The 20,993-nt window shown below is 35.7% G+C and overlaps 1 protein-coding gene across 1 annotated transcript in view; it reads right to left on the reverse strand.

Moving 5' to 3' along the window:
• gpp (DOT1 like histone lysine methyltransferase grappa) overlaps positions 1-20,993 on the reverse strand; it is a 126,277-nt gene that overhangs the window by 59,644 nt on the left and 45,640 nt on the right. The window contains exons 14-15 of the mRNA XM_089232775.1: positions 20,768-20,959; positions 4,726-4,922 (exon numbers count right to left, since the gene is read on the reverse strand). Of these exons, the coding sequence (XP_089088901.1) occupies positions 4,726-4,922; positions 20,768-20,959 (389 nt within the window). The remainder of the gene's footprint in view (positions 1-4,725; positions 4,923-20,767; positions 20,960-20,993) is intronic.

Below are 20,993 nucleotides of genomic sequence, written 5' to 3' on the forward strand. Positions count from 1 at the left end.
GGCTCAAGCGAATTCCATTTGTGGTTCCAAGAAACAGTTGTAGGGAGGTCAAATGGCGTCATCTCAAAGTCTGCTTCTATTGTGACGCAACTTCAAAGTTTCTTAAGTGAAAATTTTGTTTTTGGCACATGATGACGCAGAATTGAAGAATTTCTGCATTTTTGTAGCATAATGCAGCAGACGTCGGAAATTCCAGCATCAGGGGTGGATCTAGAGCTCGCTGTTGGGAGGGGTGATTTCACAAATTGCAAAAAAAATTAGTCTCTGGATAGGACCCATATGTCCTGCATTTTCTGTGAGAGTACTATTTTTCTGCGTTTTTTCCCTCCATTCCAACTTTTTTAAAAATGTTCTGGGTTTACCCGTTTTTTTGGCAAAGTTTTCTTGAATTTGTTGTTGCAATATTACCACATAGAAGTTCAGAGAATTTCATGAATTATCACATTTTGCTTGGACCTCTTCGCACTATAGAACCAAGCATTACACAGAAACAAACATGTGTATGCACCAATTCATTAGAAGTTCTGCAGAAGAATGTGGACTGGGTGCATGTGTGGTTTAGCAGTAGCAGCAAATATCACACTTAGAAACTTGAGTTTTGTTGTTGGGCTCAGAAGAGACAGGGCAACAACTTTCTAATTGGATATAGCTTCAGTGGGTTAGAGCAGTGGTTCTCCACCGTGTGGTACTGGAATATTTCAGGGTGTCATGGCAGGAAATGAAGTGGATAGGGGGCCATGACAGGTGGTGGAGGGCCCCAAAGAGCTGAAAACAAAAATTTAGGTGAAGAAATAAAGCTTTTAAGCTAAGGGTGCTCAACTTTTTGAAGAGTGTGGTCCGCACTTCATTGGTTTGAAAACGTGTCCCAGTCCACATAAGTGATCTGAAAATGTGCCACGGGTCACTTAAATGATCTGTAAATGTGCCATAGACCACTTAAATGGTCTGGGACTGCACTATATGCCAACTTCCTATTCTTCTATTATGGCCATTTCTACTGGTGAAGAAGTTACAAATCATTCACAATTTTTTTTTGCTCACATCTCAAATTGTTGCTGTTCTCTTCGGCCTACCTGTTACAGAAGACAGCCTAAGTATATTTTTATACTCAGAATAATATTCACTGTTTTATAGGAAACTGTTAACTGTGTCATAGACATGTTAATGTTCTAATCTCAAGAAATTAATTTACAATTTCCTAATACAAATATTTTAGCTCTTCTCCTCATCCGATATTTATGGGGGGAAGACCATGCCAAATTATTTGAGAAGTTTTTACAAATGTCGTCTAGAAATAAGGTAAGCGAGGTGAGAAAAGGGGAATGGTCTTATTGTTTTTTCCAACTGTGTTACACTGATAATTGCAAAAAATATTTAAAAAAATTTTTAATGATAATTATTCAGACATGCCAACATTGACTTAAAGCTCGTTAGTAGTGATGAATGTTCAGCTTTGCCATGGAGGGGGGTACCCCCTAGGACAACATAATCATAGTACAATAAAAAATAACTCAAAAATTTATTTATTTTTTTAATTTAAAGTTCATTAAATACAGCACCTCAGTGGCACTGGAACCTAGAGGGCTCAGGCCACCTCCTGAAACGACATTCCAAGGTCGCAGAGTCCCTATAATTCATGAATATTTAATGCAATCCCAACCTGCATATGCCTTTGCGGGCCATATATACGGACGTCTGGCAACCCTAGACCTTCCATTCCCATTTTCTTAGTATCAGAGCTGCTACAGCACCTACCAAGAAAAATTCTTTCCAACACAAGTTCCGTGAACTCGACCATGCACTATGCAAATGAAGCTGGGTCCGGACCCGCCACACTGAACCATTTAAAAAAAAAACTGTTTTTAGTCCACAGTGTGGGGTGGTTGTAACGGAAAACAAGTTTTTGCACGTTTGGGCATCGAGTAGAGCCAACACCTTCTATAGCAGAAAGCCCTCGAGCGAAGCTTTGACGTCACAGGAGACACCCATTCCACCTGCATCCATTAGATAAAGCAGGCTAACCAGTGGCGGATCCAGGTAGGGGCGATCGCCCCTCCCAAGCAAACATAACTCCTCACTTTTTTCTTTATTAATCTTTAATTTTTTTTCTTCTCAAATTTCTTTTCGCTGAAATTGTGCACTTGAAGTTCGACCTTGATTTTTCTTGTTCTTCTGCTGGTAAGGTTGAAAGAATAAAGAAGCTATGGCTGGAGGAGGATCAATTCAGTTGTATTACCGCCAAAAAATAGCCTAAGTTCTGTAGGGATTCAATGTAATTTGACTGTCACATTGCCTTTCTAGTCCAACTCACCCATATATATATCCGTAGCACCTAAGGGCGCAAGTGTCATTTTGCGAGGGAGAGGAGGAAACGTACACTCTTCAGTTTTATTGGTAACGCACAATAAAGCACAAGCCCTCCCCAATTAAAAAAAAACTTTTATTTCAATCGCTTCGTTATTGACATGTTCAAAGGAACAGCTGTATTTTATGTCATCACATATCATGTCAAATTTCTTTTGGCCTTTTTGGCGCTCCTCCTAGAGCGGGTAGAAATCATTTTCCCATTTTTTCGCCCTTTTACCTCGAACTTAACGCCCCTCCTAGAGAGGGCACAAATCAGCTTTCCTAATTTTTTTTCCTTGCGTTTCCACTTCAGATATAACGACCCTCCTAAAGTGAGCAGAAATAATTTTCTGTAATTTCTTTCACCCTTTTACATCGGGGGGCAGAAATCATTTTCCCTAACTTTCTTCCCCCGTCTACCTCAGATTTGGTGTCCCTCCTACAGCGGGCACAAATAATTTTTCCACAATTTTTTTTGCCCTTTCACTTCAGATTTGACACCCTTCTAGAGCACACCCAGAGCTGCCACCGAGCTGCCTATGGTTGAACTTGTAGAAAAGTCTAGTGAGTCGGGAGACTGGCCACTGATCGGGGAGCTACAGTGCATGGGTTTTCTTGTGTGAGCACATTTTTGTTTCTCCTTGTGTGACAGGTAGGAACGAGGCTCAAGTGCAGGATCCCTATTTAAAATGGTTAGCTAATCATAGGTTTTAATTCATTCATTTGTTTCCTTAATTTTTTTTTTTGAAATACTGTAATGGCGATTTGATTCTGCGTTTTTAATAAAAGTAATACAAGTCGGGAAAAAAAGAGACATGAAAGGCCTCTGGCTCAAAATCTTTCCCACAACAGAAGACACCTTCCATTCCTGCAATACTACCCACAACACAGGGAAATACTTTTGCTCTCGTTAGTAGAAAAATTGGGTGACCGAGGGCGATTCCTCCATCATTTTCATTTTTTACTGCACAACAGAGAAAGAAATTGCTTCTCCCCCCAAAATCTCCGGCAGGGGTGAACGAAAAGAACTCGAGAGAAAGAGTGTGTATTTTTATCTGACCAAAATCGCTATGTACTGTATGTACAAGATATATAGGTGCACTGTGCCCATCGATTATTTTCTTTTCGAAAAGTAACTGTAATATTATATACTAACCTTTTTGTTCTTTTTGAAAAAAAATTTCTCTTCTCTGTCATTTGTCATGTATATTTTATAGTTACTTTTTATAAATACATATCTTAAAGATATTTTTCTAGTAATGCATATTTAACGCATTTTGGCCCCCCCCCCTTCTCATTTGGCACCAGTCACACTGCCCTAAGACCGCCCCTGGATTTGGGAATTCTCATTGACGAGCGGCGTAGGTTTTCTCAACATTGTTTAGTGGTGGTCAAAAAATCAAGTCGAATGCTTGGTTTGATTTTCAAAAAGGTCTCTTCACGTTCTCCTAAAGTCATTCTTCTGCTTTTTCACGGCTTAGTTCATCCTGGACTGGAGTATCCTGTAAGGTTTTGGAGACCATACCTACAGAGGGACATAGACTTGGTTGAAGGGGTGCAGAGAAGAGCTACACGTGTCCTTATTGGCACACTTGAGTTATAAAGAGGGACTATGTTCACATTGGATAAACGCAAGTGTTGGGGAGATATGATAGAAGTGTTCAAAATTTTTAACGGGATGGATAGGATGGACCATGAATTATTAGTACACTGCCAATCAACTGCTTTTACAAGGGGACACCAGTATCGATTGGTAAGGGACAATGCGAGGTTATGGTGTCGAAGGGAATTTTTCTCTAATAGGGTTGTTAATAAATGGAATGCCGTATCCCAGAGGTAGTAAATTCTAACACAATTAACACGTTTAAAAAGAAATACAATAAACATGTTGGGGTAAATCGAGAAGCTATCCATATTTAGAATAAGACAACCATAATATTCTTTATGGGCATTGTATCATGTGTATATATTGTTTATAATTTTTGTGATTGTTTTTAATTGGGTTGCTGTATTTTTGTGTAAAATATATGACATCCATATTTGTTATGGGAATCTTTTTCTCAGCCACCTCATTGGGCATTTTGTCTGTTGTGGTGTTGTATTTGTACTTTTATAAAGTTTTCAATGTAAAGAAAAGTAATTGGCCAAATAATACAGACGAATGCTTTTGTTAAACACAATAAGAAAAAAAATAATAAAACACAAGATATATTTCACTGATTTGGAAAAAATCTTATTACTTTCACAATGAAAAAACAATCATAATTTTTAAACATCAAAAAACCAATAAAATAAGTTTTATAGAACTATTCATGTGAACAACCTCAACAAAAAAAATATTTTTTGAAACAGTTTAAGAAAATGCTCAAGGAAAATCACCTTTTCTTTTTCGATCTGAACTTTCAGTTCATCTTTGTAAGATGCTGATTTTAATATGGGCAGAAATGTCATTATTTGTTGTTTAAAATTGGAACACCATTTATCTAAAACCGTACCAATACCATCCTGTGCAGCTGGTGGAGAAGACGGAATCCCTAATTTTTGATCTATGCAACCTGGAGCTGGATCTGAATTAGCTGAAACATCAAAATATTAAAAACAATCAATATAAATGAAAAGAATATAATGCAAGAATATCAAAATTATAAAAGTTTTTTTTTTTGGTTCATCAAGATTACATCTTTTGAACATGTTTGAATCCATCAAAATATGTAGAAGTTGTTTCTATGTGAGGGAGCATCTCAAGGCCACAGACTTTTTTCACTTCTTTTAAGTTCATTTATCCCATTTATAACTGTGAGCTGAGTCATCTATACATCATGATTGTCACGCACTGCCAATTACTTGTACACAAGTAAATGTTTATCAACACTAACCACAGAATAATAAAATAACAAAAATTAATATTTTACATGTGTGAAACAATCCAGGTCTTGTGAAGGATGAATGAAAATGATAGAAATTATTATGCATCACCAGAAAATTTATACAGTGGAATCTTGCTAAAGCCAAACTCGAGATTCAAAAATTATTTTGTTTATACAAAAAATTCACATGCTTTTAAGACAAATAAAATTTTATTTGGTCGATGTATTAATGACCAATTAAAATTTTATTTGACTTAAAAGCGTGTCAATTTTTTGTATGAATTAAAACCAGGCAAAGTTCTAATTTTCATGATAATTACTTTGTTATGTGATGAAATAATTTGGTAAGTCAACTCAACTCATTGCAGTTATTAAAACCCTAGAGCCTTAATAAATATTTTTTTTTAAAGAGAAATATATACGAGGAACATACAGAGGGAACAGTGCCCCACAAAAGTTTAGGCACAACGCTAATTTTAAGTTTTGAGTAATTTAATGTAAATTATGAGGTTTTACACATTTTTTGCAGGATTCCTGTGACAAATGAATAACACATAACAAAAACAAAACGGAAATCTTGAATATTTGCTATACATAGCAAAAACAATGGAAATGCATGCCACAAAAGTTTAGGCACAAATTTCAAATACTTTTTTCAGAAATCACAAAGTTTTTAGCAACTCATGTGATCGCTAATACCTTTTATGTATCAAATTCCTGTATTTTCATCAAAATTACAAGGTTTTATGATAATTCTTACAAATCAAACCATGATTTCTCAATTGCATCTTTCAGCATTGAAGCAGAAAAATATTGTTTTCTTCTGCTATGCACAACACATGTATTGGTGTACCACATGTTTTCTATGGGGTTGAGGTTTGGACTGAAGGCGGGCCAATCCAGAACGAGACATTTTTTAGCAAGGTTGGCAGATTTTTGACGGTTTAAACTGTGATATCAAAAACCTCAAATATTGCTTTTCAATTTAAAAATTTCCATTGAAAATACATGATTGCATGTAATGTTTAAAGTGACTACATTATACAAATAATACTTAATATGATTGTAAAATAATATTCTGCTGTCTATAGAATTATTTTGGACAAGATATGTGTATTTTTTCTTGTAAAATACAAAATTTGAATAGAGCATAGCACAAATGCTGAAGGGGAAAACTATGGAATGATTCGAGACTCTCAACCTTCCAAAATTTCTTCAACTGCTTATATATGTGTATTGATATAAACTATCTGCTGTACTCTTTTCATAACATATCGATGTTTAAAAGTTCTTTTACGCCAAAAATAAAACATTGATTTTTCTTGTTATTAAATTATCTAGATAATCACTGATACCTGAAACAATACCTTTATTGTGCATAACATGAGAATGTGTTTAGCAATCAAAATACTAAATTGTTGGACCATATGTTTAAGTAACTCCTATAACTTATTCTAAGCACAAGAGTAAGAATGACTAAGTTTGGCTATTATATGGTATATTTACTATTATTTATAATGCAATGGTTTTCCAATTGAAGATGTACCTAAACGTGCAAAACAATGCTTTGGACATCAAGTGCAGCCAGCCCTGCTTTGATTGAAAGTACTCTTTAAAACTCTTTATTTATACAACCTAAGCCAATAAAATTTTTAGGTGGTAATAAATGAGTTTAATTAGTGCATTAAACAGATTCTGCTCAGAAAATGTAAAATATCAAAATACATATTTTAGTATTTGGTAACTACACAGTAATTAAACATTTAAACATGTAATCTGCATAAAAATAAATTATTTTTTTGTTATTTAACATATCTATCAAGTTAAAGAACTATTTTGACAACACTGACAATAAATTTTTGACTGTTTTAATACGTAAGTAAATAAGTTTTTTGTTGGTTTCTGAAACTAAAAACCTAATGCTGATGCCCCATCACACATATTTTGATACAGGGTTGGGTTTTTGACATGATAAGCGTCAAAAACTGGTTTAAACCATCAAAAACTTAAAAGAATGCCTTTTGATAATGTTTTGAAAACAATAGGTATACAACATGATGAAAAACTTACTTTTTTGCATACCAGAATGTTTTATTTTTAAACATTAATTTATTACAATAATTAAAACAAAATGTTAATTATAATTTGCAATTTTGAATTCTTCAACATAAGAGCCTAGAACATATAAAATATAATTTTATGGTTTATTTATCTAAGCTACTCATTACCTGTGTTCAATTTGCTAAGTGGAATAGAGCTGCTTATTCAAAATATGTATGATAGGGCATCAGGGTTATGTTTTTGACCCCAGATACTAACTCGGTATTAAAACTATCAAAATCTTACTGTCAATAATGTCAAATAGTTTTTCTTAACTTGATAGATATGTTAAATAACAAAACACTTTTATTTAGATTAAAGGGTTTTATATTCAGAATGATAATTACTGAAGAAAAATATCTATTTTGATATTTTAAATTTTCTGATCCGCTCAAAATTTTATTCCATATAAAAATTCTCACACAGCATCTGTTAATGCACTAATTAAACTCATTTATTTTCACCTAAAAATTTCTTAGATTAGGGTGTATAAATTCACAGAGCTTTAAAGAGTATTTTCAACCAAAGCAGAGCTGACAAGACTTGATACCCAAAGCATTTGTTTTGCACGTTTGAAAACAGCTTCAATTGGAAAACCATTGCATTATAAACGCTAGTAAATGTACCATATCATAGTGCAAAAGTAAGAATAACTAAGTTGGACATACAAGCTAGCATTGCCAAATTAAATGACATTTTAGTCCTACAATTTAGTATTTTGATCGCTAGAGATATTTCAATGTTATGAGCAATAACAGTATCGTTTTAAGTATCAATGGTTATCTAGATAATTTACTAATAACAGAAATCAGCATTACATACATGATGTAATAAACTTTTTTAAACACTTATCTGTTGTAAAAAGAGGACAGCAGACGGTTTATATCAATACAAACATATATAAGAAGTTGAAGAAATTTTGGAAGGTCAAGAATCATCTTCAATCAAAGAATGTCAAATCATCCCACAGTTTTCCCTTCAATGTTCATTATTTTAAGAAAATTTTATAAGAAAAAACCATATATATATATATATATTTTTTTTTTTTTCAAAATAATTGTGTAGAGAGTAGAAAATTATTTTAGAATCATATTAAATATTTATTATTTGTATAACATAGTCACTTTAAACATTACATGCAATTAACGTGTGCATTTCCAATGGGAATTTTTATATCGAAAAGCAATATTTGAGGTTTTTGACGTGACAGTTTAAACTGCGGTTTAAACCGTCAAAAACCTGCCAACCCTGATTTTGAATAAACTGCTTTATTTCACTTAGTAAATTGAACACAGGTAATCAGTAGTTCAGATAAAATGGACCACAAAATTACACATAATCTGTTCTCGACACTTTTGTATATCGAAAAATTCAAAATTTCAAATTATAAATATTTTGTTTTAATTATAATAAATTAGTGTTTAAAATACTATTCAAAAACATTCATTTAGGTTTTTGATGGTTTAAACCAGTTTTTGACACTTATGCCAAAAACCCAACCCTGAACCACTTTTTTGTAGACTTTGAGGTGCAAATGGAAGCATAATTCTGCTGAAAAGTTCAGCTTGAAACACCTAATATTTCTCCAAAATGGTAATAAATGGCTTTCTTGGTACACTTCTGAATTCTAACTACTACTTACAAATGCCAATGAAGTTTGTCCATCATAACCATAACCAAATGCTCCCTCATACTATGACAGAACTTTCACCTTTCAGGTTTTGCTTTTGGTGAAAATCGTGGTTTGGAACCCACGATTGGGCAGTGGTAATCGGCTAAAAATAAGATTTTTTAAGGTTTTCCAATTTTAAGTTGGTTATCCTTTGAAAAAAAGCTCGGGTTTCCACGGCGATCAGTGACCTACAACACAAATTTGAAATCCATGCATTACCAATTAGGAGGATAGATGCAGAACCACAACTGGGGGGGGGGGGGGGGGAGAGCAGACAGGTCTAGCGCCCCGGGCTCTGGACTAGATTGGGGCGCCAAATTCACCCTTTATATATAACTGCTTATTCTACATTACACAGGGGTGTCAAAATGCATGCTTGCCCAGTTTGAGAAAGTATCTAGTTGTGGCCCTAGATAGATGGAATCACCTACTGAACACAAAGCAACCCAAACGATGGGCACACACTGATAAGTTTCACCAACACAAATGTGACATAGCTCCCATATTCAGGTGTAAAATATGTGACAGATCAGAGTGGTGGACTATCAAGGAGAAAAAATAAAATCATTCTACCACCTTAGAGCGAGAGAATCTGATGAGAAAACTTGATCAGGGACTCCAAACATTTTATAGAAAAGATTAGTGATATAGTGCTACAGCCTACTGAAATATTGGTTAGTTTCCATGTCACATCACTCTTTACAAATGTACTGCTAAAAGATGTCATGGATCAGATTAGTCAAATGTTCACGAAAAATATTGTGGACCTTTTCCACGCCTGTCTTACAACTACATATTTCATTTGGAATGGTGAATATCATGAACAAATTGAAGGGGTGACACCAGGCCAATGGATACTCTATGGGGATATAATGAGGGCCATACATCCAAAAAATGCCTCATGGAAAATAGAAGAACCAAAGACCAGAAAAGTATCTCTCCCTCCCACTCCTCAAGTTACGGACGGAATTGGATGACACCTAAGAAAATTTGGCATCAAAACCATCTTCAAGCCAACCAAAAAGCTAAGTGAACGTCTCAGGTTGGCCAAAGATCAGCAGGACGGACTACTACTACTTAATCGAGCATGAACCTCGTACACATTTCTCCATAAAATTTCTAACGAATCGGCATATGCCAGAATGTGTGTTCTGAGTGCATACTTGACCCTAGCGTATTTATGTTGTCGAGTTGAGCTTGTTTCGTGTTCATGCTGCCATCTGGCTTCCATTTTCTGAAGTAAAAGATTCTGAAGTAAATGTTTTATCAGTACCGTGTTATAGGCCTGCCTGCTCTCTGCATAGACTTTTTCAAATGAGAGACCAGCTCACATTCATGCCTCGCAGCTGGAAAACCACAGTAAACCAACCACCACTGTGCCGTCAACGGGATCCTCGGGATGACAGTCCAGCACGATGCCCACATGACCGCACCAGGACAGACTAAAAACAGCTGGGGTTTACAGTATCCTGTGTAATTGTGGAGAAGTATATACAGGCACTACAAGAACATCAATATCGACCAGATTGGTCAAACACAAACAAAATTGTAGACTGGGTCATGGTGACAAGTCAGCTGCAGCTGAGCATACCCTGACCAAGGATCACAAAATTCTCTTCGTGAACATCCAGGTGCCATCCAACAACATAAGATAATTTCAATGCATTTTTTTAAAGAAGCAATCAAGATTCGATCAAAGAGAGGCTGAAAATCAGCAGTGCTTAGTTTCACATCTTAAAAATGATGAGATTGAAATTCAGCATTATCCAGAGGTCTTAGGAACAACTTTGGCCATAAGGGGAAAATCTGACTCACCGGACCAATCCCAACAAAGTAGTATGATTCAAAAAGGGAGAAGGTGTAAGCAGTAGCCTTTTGGCCGGCATTACATAATTCTTGAAAATGTTTGCCACCCGTGCGAATGAAATGCAGAAAGACTATACATCACGGCCAAAAAAACCGAAAACTTTATAATTAAATTCTAATTTAGAATCTCACATTTGCTTTAAATTTAATCAGAAGATATTATTGAAAGAACTAAGATTTTTTTTAACAAAATGGAAAAATCAATCGGAAGGGAATTTATACATAGATTTATTAGTAAATATATAAATGTGTGTTTCTAACTTTTGATTACATTAGATCCTGCTTATAATGTTTTTCAAAAAACCGTCATAAAACACATAAGCAGGAAAACACTTTAAACGGGAAATGAGAATCGCTTAGAGTTGGGACAACAAAAATAAGTCGTACCAAGTGGAAAAACGTTCTAAATGGGAACGTTATTAGCAGAATTGACTATTTGTTTTAGATTTATTACTTATGCTAAATTCCATGTTAAATTCTCAGTGTTAATGGGCTTCTGCGCAAGCTTTTCCTACTAGTAGACAATGAAAGTAAATGAACCTTTGGATAGAACAATGTTTTTAGAAATGTGTGCATGTGTGTGGATTATTTTATTTACAGATACCTTTTTCCCACCCAGAACATGGCTTACTGCTCCTTCTCAACGAAGAGATATAAGCAGGTGATCAAAGACCTGGGCCATGCTGGAGAAAATGCATAGATATCAGGGAATTATTGGGGATACTTTTTTCAAGATTTTTTAAAGACGGACCCAGATTTTTTGAATATTTGAATAACCTGGGTCCCGGGAAAATTATGAGTACAGTGGCACCTCCGATCATGCCAATGATATATATTTCATGCCAATGTATATATTTTACTTTTTTCATAACTGAAGAGTATATGCAGCCATTCTGAACACAACAGATCTTGTTCTGTCCTATGTTGTATTTCACTAGCAGAGTGTTTCTTTTGTATATAGTGTCTCCATATTTTTCTGCCATAATGATAATTAGTCAGTCGGTCTCAGTTTTAATGCTCACCACATGCTAGCACTCTATAGATGCTTCGTTTAAATAGATTTAATTCAATAGACATTTGAGAAACTGATTTACTGTGTGACCTCAATACCCATATCTACACTATACTTGTAGGATGACTGAGTGGATTTTGGCATGGTACTTCACTCACGAAAGCATTCTCAAGATTGATGTACCAACAATGAGAAAATCCTCCTCGTGACATATTAAAATTTGCATAAATTTGATTCTGTGGTTATACTTTTGAGGCATGTATAATTCAATTTTTTTTCTTTGAAGTTTTCATGAAAACTTTTTCGTTTTGTTAAATAAAGTGTGTGTGTTGAAGTTTATCATGAAAAATTCTCCTCATGTATTCTAGAATACGTAATTTCTGATCTTGGACAAAATTATCATAACAATATCTATTAGTTATTTAAAGTTTATTGAAGAATATACTGTATGCCTAAACTTTTGTGCTGCACTGTAAAACTATTTGAATACTTACCTAAATAATATAAGGCCAAACACAAATGATAAACTGCATGACCAGTCCAGCATTTGTGGCCATCATTTCCAAAATTACAATTCAAAGCAACTCCATTTGAATACTATTCTGAAGAATAAGCACTGTTTTTTCCCCTTTTATCCTTATGAGCCAAAAAGTGTACACTCAAACCTGTTTTTGTGCAATGGATAGGGGCCACATAAAAAAAAAACGCATAAAAAAAAAACGCACAAAACTTCACGAGTAGCTATAAAAAATATTTTTCGCAACACATTTAAAAAGTATTTTTTTTATGTGGTGGATAGGGACCGCATAAAAAGTCTCACATAGAAAATAACTCAAAACCTTACAACATAACTAAGAATTCCTTTTTTGAATAAAATCAAGACACGAGGCTTGGCAGCAGGGCCGCAACTAGATGCTTGGTCAGCCGGGGCAACAAAATGCATTTTAGCGCCCCCTCATAATATTGAAAGAGAGATTAAAGAGTGAAATTTGCACCCCCTCTAGTACAGCGCCCGAGGCACCAGACCCGTCTGCACCCCCTAGTTGCGGCCTTGCTTGGCAGATAATTGGAATCTCACCGAACCTTTTGGAATCTGATTTAGAAAATACACATGCGAACATTTTTAAATATTTTATTTACATATGTAATTATTTTACACATACAAAACGTTTTTGTATGCCTCTTATAGTGGATTCACCTAATCCAAATTCTTTACCAAGAACTGTGGATCCTTCACCTTCTATTTGTTTTAAAATCGTAGTCTTAGTTTCTAAGGAAATTGCCTTTCTCTTCGCTTTGTTTTTGCCCTTATTCATTTTCAGGGATTATGTTGAAAAATAAAATAAAAATCCTAAAAATTTATATCTAAATGGAAAAAATAATAAATTTACCTTCAATTTACGCTTTGAAATGATGGCTTATCTTAATGGTCTAGGAATATGAAAGCACTTTGAAGGACGTCAATTAAATAATGCGATTATATACTTCAATACATATGTAATGTAATTGGCTGACGCAATACTTAAGTGATGAAATATCAAAAATCGAAAAAACTAAATGGCCGAACAAACCTACTAATTTTTTTAAATTGATAACTTCGTCAATTATGTTCTAATTTGATTGAAATTTTCATATACCGCACAAAAAAAATCGCATAAAAAAAAATTGCACAAAAAAAGACCGCACAAAAACAGGTGTGAGTGTACATTTATGTATTATTTGTTCGTTTTGTTAAATAAAGCGTGTGTGTTGAAGTTTATGGCCATCGTCTCCTTTGCAATTTAACTCTATTTTAATACTTACCTAAAGAATATAAGGCCAAACACAAATGCTAAACTGGATGACCAGTTCAGCATTTGTGAGTATCAAGTGGCCATTATCTCTTTTATACAAGCCTAGAAGCAAAAAAAAAAAAAAAAAAAATAGGGGAAAAAAATGCAATTCCCAAATTACCGTAGCATTTAAAAATGTTCTTTCATCCAGATTCATGCATCAAATATTTTAATTATAGCATTATAAACTGAAGAGCCAAAAAACTGGTACAGGCATGCGTATGCAAATAAAGAGATATGGAACCAATCAGAGTACGGGCTGCGGTTGGCAACGCCTATATAACACAACAAGTGTCTAGCATAGTTGTTAGATCGGTTACTGCTGCTACAATGGTGGGTTATCGAGATTTAAGTGAGTTTGAACGTGGTGTTATAGTCGGCGCACGAGAGATGGGACACAGCATCTCCGAGGTAGCGATGAAATTTGGATTTTCACGTACGACCATTTCACGAGTGTACCGTGAATATCGGGAATCTGGTAAAAAATTAAATCTACTACATCGCTGCGGCCGGGAAAAGATCATGCAAGAACAGGACCAACGATGACTGACGAGAATCATTAAACGTGACAGACGTGCAACCCTTCCACAAATTGCTGCAGATTTCAATGCTGGGCCATCAACAAGTGTCATCGTGCGAACCATTCAATGAAACAAAACATCATCGATATGGGCTTTCAGAGCTGAAGGCCCACTCGTGTAGCCTTGATGACTGCACGACATAAAGTTTTACGCCTCGCCTGGGCCCGACAACACCGACATTGGACTGTTGAGGACAGGAAACACATTGCCTGGTCTGACGAGTCTCGGTTCCAATTGCTTCAAGGTGATGGACATGTACGGGTATGGAGACAACCTCATGAATCCATGAACCCTACATGTCAACAGAGGACTGTTCAAGCTGGTGGAGGCTCTGTGATGGTACGGGGCGTGTGCAGTTGGCATGATATGGGACCCCTGATACGTCTAGATACGACTCTGACAGGTACGTAAGAATCCTGTCTGATCACCTGCACCCATTCATGTCCATTGTGCATTCCAACGGACTTGGACCATTTCAGCAGGACAATGCGACACCCCACACGTCCAGAATTGCTACAAAGTGGCTCCAGGAACACTCTTCTGACTTTAGACACTTCCGCTGGCCACCTAAATCCCCAGACATGAACATTATTGAACATATCTGGGATGCCTTGCAACGTGCTGTTCAGAAGAGATCTCCACCCCCTCTTACTCCTACGGATTTATGGACAGCCCTGCAGGATTCATGGTGTCAATTACCTCCAGCACTACTTCAGACATTAGTCGAGTACATGCCACGTCGTGTTGCGCCACTTCTGAGGGCTCACGGGGGTCCTACACGATATTACGCAGGTGTACCAGTTTTTTTGGCTCTTCAGTGTATATGCATGAATTATGTGCATCTTTTTCATCTATGATCACCAGTATGGATAATATGATACCTTGGTGATTTTATTTGATCTCTGATATATGAATAAAAAATACATAAAATTTTCATTTAGCAAGGGGAAAAAACTTTTTCCCCTTTTCAAATTTTAATTGTTACTTGAAAAATCCAATTAATGATCATGATCTGTTTTCCCCCCATGCTTTTCGGGAAAAAAAACCAGAAGCACCATAGAAATGTAGCCCATACATGCTCAATCCATAGCCTGCAAGCCGAATGTGGTCTAGGATTCATCTGATGTGGCCCACAACCTTAAACCTAATTTTGGAAAAATGAACTAAGCAACACATTTTCAGATCTCTTAAGAGACAAGGAGCACAATTTCAGATCATTCAAGTGGCCTGCAGCATAGTTTTAGATCACTCAAATGACCCACAAACATTCACAGATCACTAAAGTTCTTTCTTCACATTCTTTAAGTGTGCCACAGCACATTCCAGGTCATTTAGGTGACCCGCAGCACAGTTCCAGAGCACTCAACTGACCAGCAGAACATTTACAGATCATCTTAAGTGACAAACAGCACTGCTCCAGATCACTCAATCAAGTGGCCCGTGACACACTTTCAAATCAATGAAACGGCCCACACTGTATCAAAAATTGAACATCCTTCATGAAACATCTCCTGGAGTTGCATTACACCTGAAGGATACAATGATTATTAATGAGTAGCCTAGATATAGTCATGAATGTTGGTTTTTATTTCAAAGATGACAGAAGTCATCAATAACATAAAAACGAACCTGGTATGCCTTAAAACAAGGGTGCTCAATGTTGTGGAGAGAGTGAGCCATTTTTTTCATTGATTCGAAAATGCGTCACAGGCCACTTAACAATCAACGGCTTAATATTATATTCCCCGCCAGTGCAATAAATTCAAACAAGTTTCCTTTCCTCTCTCTTCATCATCACAGAGCTTTGTTGTAACTCTATGTATTTTTCCCCCCATATGATGTATCTTTCTATTAAATACATGTAAGACTGAAAGAGCACAGGTAGGATAAGGGTGAAAAGAGAAATCTACTTTGTATAACCCTTACTCTCTTACCTTCTTTTCCTATTACTGTTTTACTCTATCATTTTTTTTTCTTTGGCCTTCTTTTCCCTTTTCTAATGTGCAGTTAGGTTAGAACAAGGTTACCATATTTATCACTGATTCTTCAAATAGAGATCTAAATTTATTGCCAATAACTTGTAAGTGAAGGGGCCACTTGAGTGATGTAGAACAATGTTCCAGGTAACCTAAATGTGCCTAGAAATTAGAGGTGAAAAATTGAGAAATTTCCCTACCGGCCAATGATGACTAGACTAGCTAAATCCCCCCGGTGGCCACTCATGACCTCAGGTAAAAAAAAACCATACCATATGAAGGAACCAATTTTAAGGAAACTACAATTGCTACAAATGAAGAAAGAAAATTGATGACAAATACAGCAAAAAATCTCAGTCACCACGTGGTGAGTGTGGCAACCATTAATTTTACCTTTGATGACATGAATGTCGCTCTTCACTTGTTAATACAAGATATAAGGAAGACTGGATGTTGTGAAGATATTTATTATTTGAGATGTTAATTTTTTTTAAGGAAGGAAAACTCATCTCTGCCTCTACCGGGAGTCGAACCCGGGTCCCTCGATTGCCGGACGAGTGCTCTAGTGGTCAGAGCACTCGTCCATTTCCATATTATTAGTTCAAAATCTGCGATGGGCCACAGTTTGCACGTAACTGCTTTTGTACAACACATGCCACTATTATCTATATTCCAACATGACAATAACCATAAAAATAGCTCAAAAGTTGTTAGAAATTATTTGAAAGGCAAAAAATGACAGTTTTATAAGTGGTGAAGTGAAGTCCCTCGCTTGAATCTAATCGAGCATTTATGAATTGAACTCAGTAGGCAAGTCACAGCCAGAAATTATGCAAATTTGATGCGTTTTTTCAACAGTGTCAAAAAATAATGGGAGAAAATACCTACTAACCATATAGGGACAAGCGCATTCTCAGTCTATGCCAAAGACATGTTAAGTAGTTATATAATCCAAAGGGTTTCCAATGAAAGCTCGACTTACCCTACTATGGTGGGTCAAAAGTTTTTTGACACAATATCATAGCTGCCAACTTTTGAAAATGAAAATTTGGGAGATTTTCACGCAAACCCGTATTTTATGCTAAAACCACTCCCTAATAAATACAATAGGGATTTTCCAAACATAAAAGTTAAAGCGTAGGGAATAAAATCCCTACTGAAGTCAAATTAAAATAGGGATTTTTTTACACACATGGAAGTTAAACCCTTGGGAATAAAATTCCTAAGCAAAAAACAAGTGAAATTGGAGGCCAAAACTTCAATGATGTAAAAATAAATATTGTGTTCAATCAGAGACGCTGTGAACAAACATTCTGCGCGAATGGCCCCAAAATCATCGGAAGGTGAAGGAAAACACCGTCAATTTTTGAAGAACACTGACTTTTTGTGACACTTGCTTGATGTTTTTTTTTCATTTCACGAGTGATGATGGCAGTCTTTCCATGACCGATGCTTATGTCCGTAACACAACTTGTACGAAAAGGAAAAGTCGGCCCTCTTCTGGAACGTTTGATGAAAGGAAATTCATCGGAATAATTATCTTTAAAATTGATTAAATATGTTTTTGCTTATCATTATTCATGCTTTGTTATATCGCACGTACGTACTTCAACAAAAGAAATTTTGACCATATGCGCGTCACTAGAATCTTCAATTATTATCCAGGACTATTGGCTGCTAAGCCATTTCCCTGCACGATAAGACAAACAACTTTCTTGTTACCATCAGAGGGTTTGTAAAACTTCCTTAAAAAGGGAATTTCCCCATTTACGATGTGTGACGTCATTTTGAAAGGGAAAAAAAAGAGGCTTCATGCCCCACAAGAAATTCCTTAGAGATTGTTTTCATAAGTGGGGATTTTTTAATGAAGTAGGGAATTTTTAGGGGCAATTATGGATTTTTGTGATTTTCGTAAAAATTCGGGAGATTTAAGAACCTTTCGGGAGGTCGAGCGATGAAGCTAAAATTCGGGAGATTCCCGAAAAATTCGGGAGACTTGGCAGCTATGCAATATTGATAAATGGTCAAATACCTCATGTAATGGGTATGATAATAAAGTAGACTAAGTCAAATTAAGAGTCAGTAGTGATTAATTTTTTTTAAAATGTGATAAAGATAACTAATTTTTTGGTCATGATAGATGAGATTAATGTTAGTGTAAATAATGCTCAGTAGATGGCAGCATGTGTAATACCCATGATTATACTCTGATATACACTGTTTATGATTCTTTCCTCTTGTCAATGTTGCCATGTTATGTTGTTTGCAGTGAAGTTGAGTATCTGTAATAAATATGCTTAATAGATCCCCTGACTTCTCCTACAGGTTATGGAGCCTGCAGCTTAAATTCTTTGTTACTACACACAACTCATGAATTCTGATGTTTTTTAAAGATCTTTCTCACGCAAATTTGAATTTTTTTCTCTCCAACATAGTGATGGCTGAAAAATATGAAGCCTTTAGGTGGGAACTAGAAACTGAGAGTTTCGATGTCAATGACATCCGGGACTGACCACCAGTTTCGTTGTAGACTTGCTGCCAGAGTCAAAATATCTCAAAGGCCACAAGAATTTTACCGATTGGAAATTCGCCATGAAAAATTTCCTCATCAACTGTGGCTTGTGGAATTGTATTATGCTGGGGACCTAATCAGTCGATAGCACATTGGATCGCAGAGCTCTCACGAAAATCAACTAGTCTCTCACGCTCAGGATTGCAACAATCATGTGAAAATGCAAAACTGCCAAAAAAGCATGGGACTTGCTCAATGACACCTTCGAAGAAAAGCATTGTTCATGTGGTAGGACTATATCAGAGTCTTTTGGATATTCGTTTTCATGATTGCCATACAGTAGACAAATACCTGAAGAAATTTACGATCGTCACAGAACAACTTGAGAACGTAGGCAAGCCGTTGGATGACCACGTCATTGGTGGTTTAATTTTTGTGAAATTACCAGACTACTACAAGCCTCTCGTCCTGGGTATTCACGGATCATATTTGCTGCTGGAAGGCACCACTCAAGTTCCGAAACTGCCATCAAACTGTATTTTTCACGAAAAAGCAACCTGCCAGTGCTACAAAAGGAATCCCTTGTTTCAATTGCAATGCGCGCAAACACAAGTCTACAACCTGCTCAAAACCAAAAAGGAGAAACCCCCAGAAAACTGCAAGTGTTCTGCTAATGTTGCTTGCTCTGAAAAAAGAACTTGCTTCTAAAGAAACTGTCTCTTCAGTATTTTCTGCATCTGTTTTCTCTGATAAATTTGAATGGTTCATAGACTCTGGTGCATCAACTCCTCTCAGTTGTTCATTGTCAGTTTCACATGATGTATCATCCGAAGAAGAGGTCCACCTAGCCAATGGTGAAAAATTGTCGGTCACAGGGCCGTAGCCATAGTACTCAGCTCTTCAAGAACACTGCACGCTAAGTGCAATAACATAGTAAAGGTATCATTGTATTGAGAGAAGTTTAACATTACAGATTATAAGTTATTTCAAACAAGATTTGAGAAAATATCATTGTAGAGGGATTTATCGTTATATCAAGTATCGTTGTAATGATGTTTCACTGTATATGTATGTTTTTTGGACATTGTAAATAAATTGGGAATAAGATTTTTTAGTGAAATTGAAACTCATTATTCTGACAAGTCCCCTGAAATGTGTTTTTTCCTGTCATATAACCTTTATTTGGCGGTCACCGCTGCAGATGTCTATTTTTTTGCAAAACGTCGAGTGGCCATCTTAGAGGAGTTTCACTGTATTTGATACGAAGCATTCCATTAGTAACAGGCATAAGTCATTTTGTGGAAGAGCCAGAAATTTGTATAATAACCAATTTTAGGCTCAACCAGAATTTTTTCCACTATTCATCATTGAGAAAAACTGTCACATTACATTTTTTACTTTAATTTCTCTTTTTATGTGAAGGTTTAATCTTACATTAAATCGTGCCAAATATTTTTCTCTCTATGCCTGTTAAATATTGAGAGCTAATAATATATGTAATAAAAAAATTATTGGAAGTTAAATTGAAAGGGTTAATGAAAGTAAATATGTTGAGGGAAAATTCCAGACTAGAAAATAAAACTGACTCTCCACAGAGGAAGTTGGCCACTTACTTAGAGAAAGAGAGAAAAGGACAGGGTTTACTATATTTTAATGTAAGGAGGAATATCCAGGGTTAAACACAAATGCTGAACTGAGCAAGCAATCCAGCATTTGTCATGCTGGCTTGCCCTAGAAATACGTAAAATGGAAAACAAACGACAGTTATGAGAGCTGCAAGATAAAAGCACTCTCTTTGATTAGGTATGGTTTTTCTATAGGGTTATTGGAGATTGTCTGTTGTCTCAATTCAGAGCTATTTACACCAGTAGAACGCTCTGCACAATACTATAATTTGGGAAAAGTTTAATTTAAAATAATTATAACCCTGTATTTTTCTATTTGAAAAACTTGATTTTTTTTGTTTTAAAATTGTTTCATAAAAAATTTGTGAAACTAAATACCTGAGTTTGAAGTGCTCAGAACTGTTTGAGCATGTAGTAGATCTAAACCATTAAACTTGAGGCCTTTGCTTTTCTTGGATTTCGGGGATACTTTTTTTGGTCGTCCTGGACCTTTTTTTCTCTCTGATCTTCTAAGTTTTCTTTGAGTTTTCGCAACCACATTTTGAGTTTCTACATTTTGTTTAACTGGTTCTACAATGAAAAATATATAGATATAGAGCACAAT

The sequence above is a fragment of the Pholcus phalangioides genome, unplaced genomic scaffold (assembly GCF_987345545.1).
Source record: "Pholcus phalangioides strain wild (caught in Gottingen) unplaced genomic scaffold, Ppha-v1.0 ptg000007l_1, whole genome shotgun sequence".
Lineage (NCBI taxonomy): Eukaryota > Metazoa > Arthropoda > Arachnida > Araneae > Pholcidae > Pholcus > Pholcus phalangioides.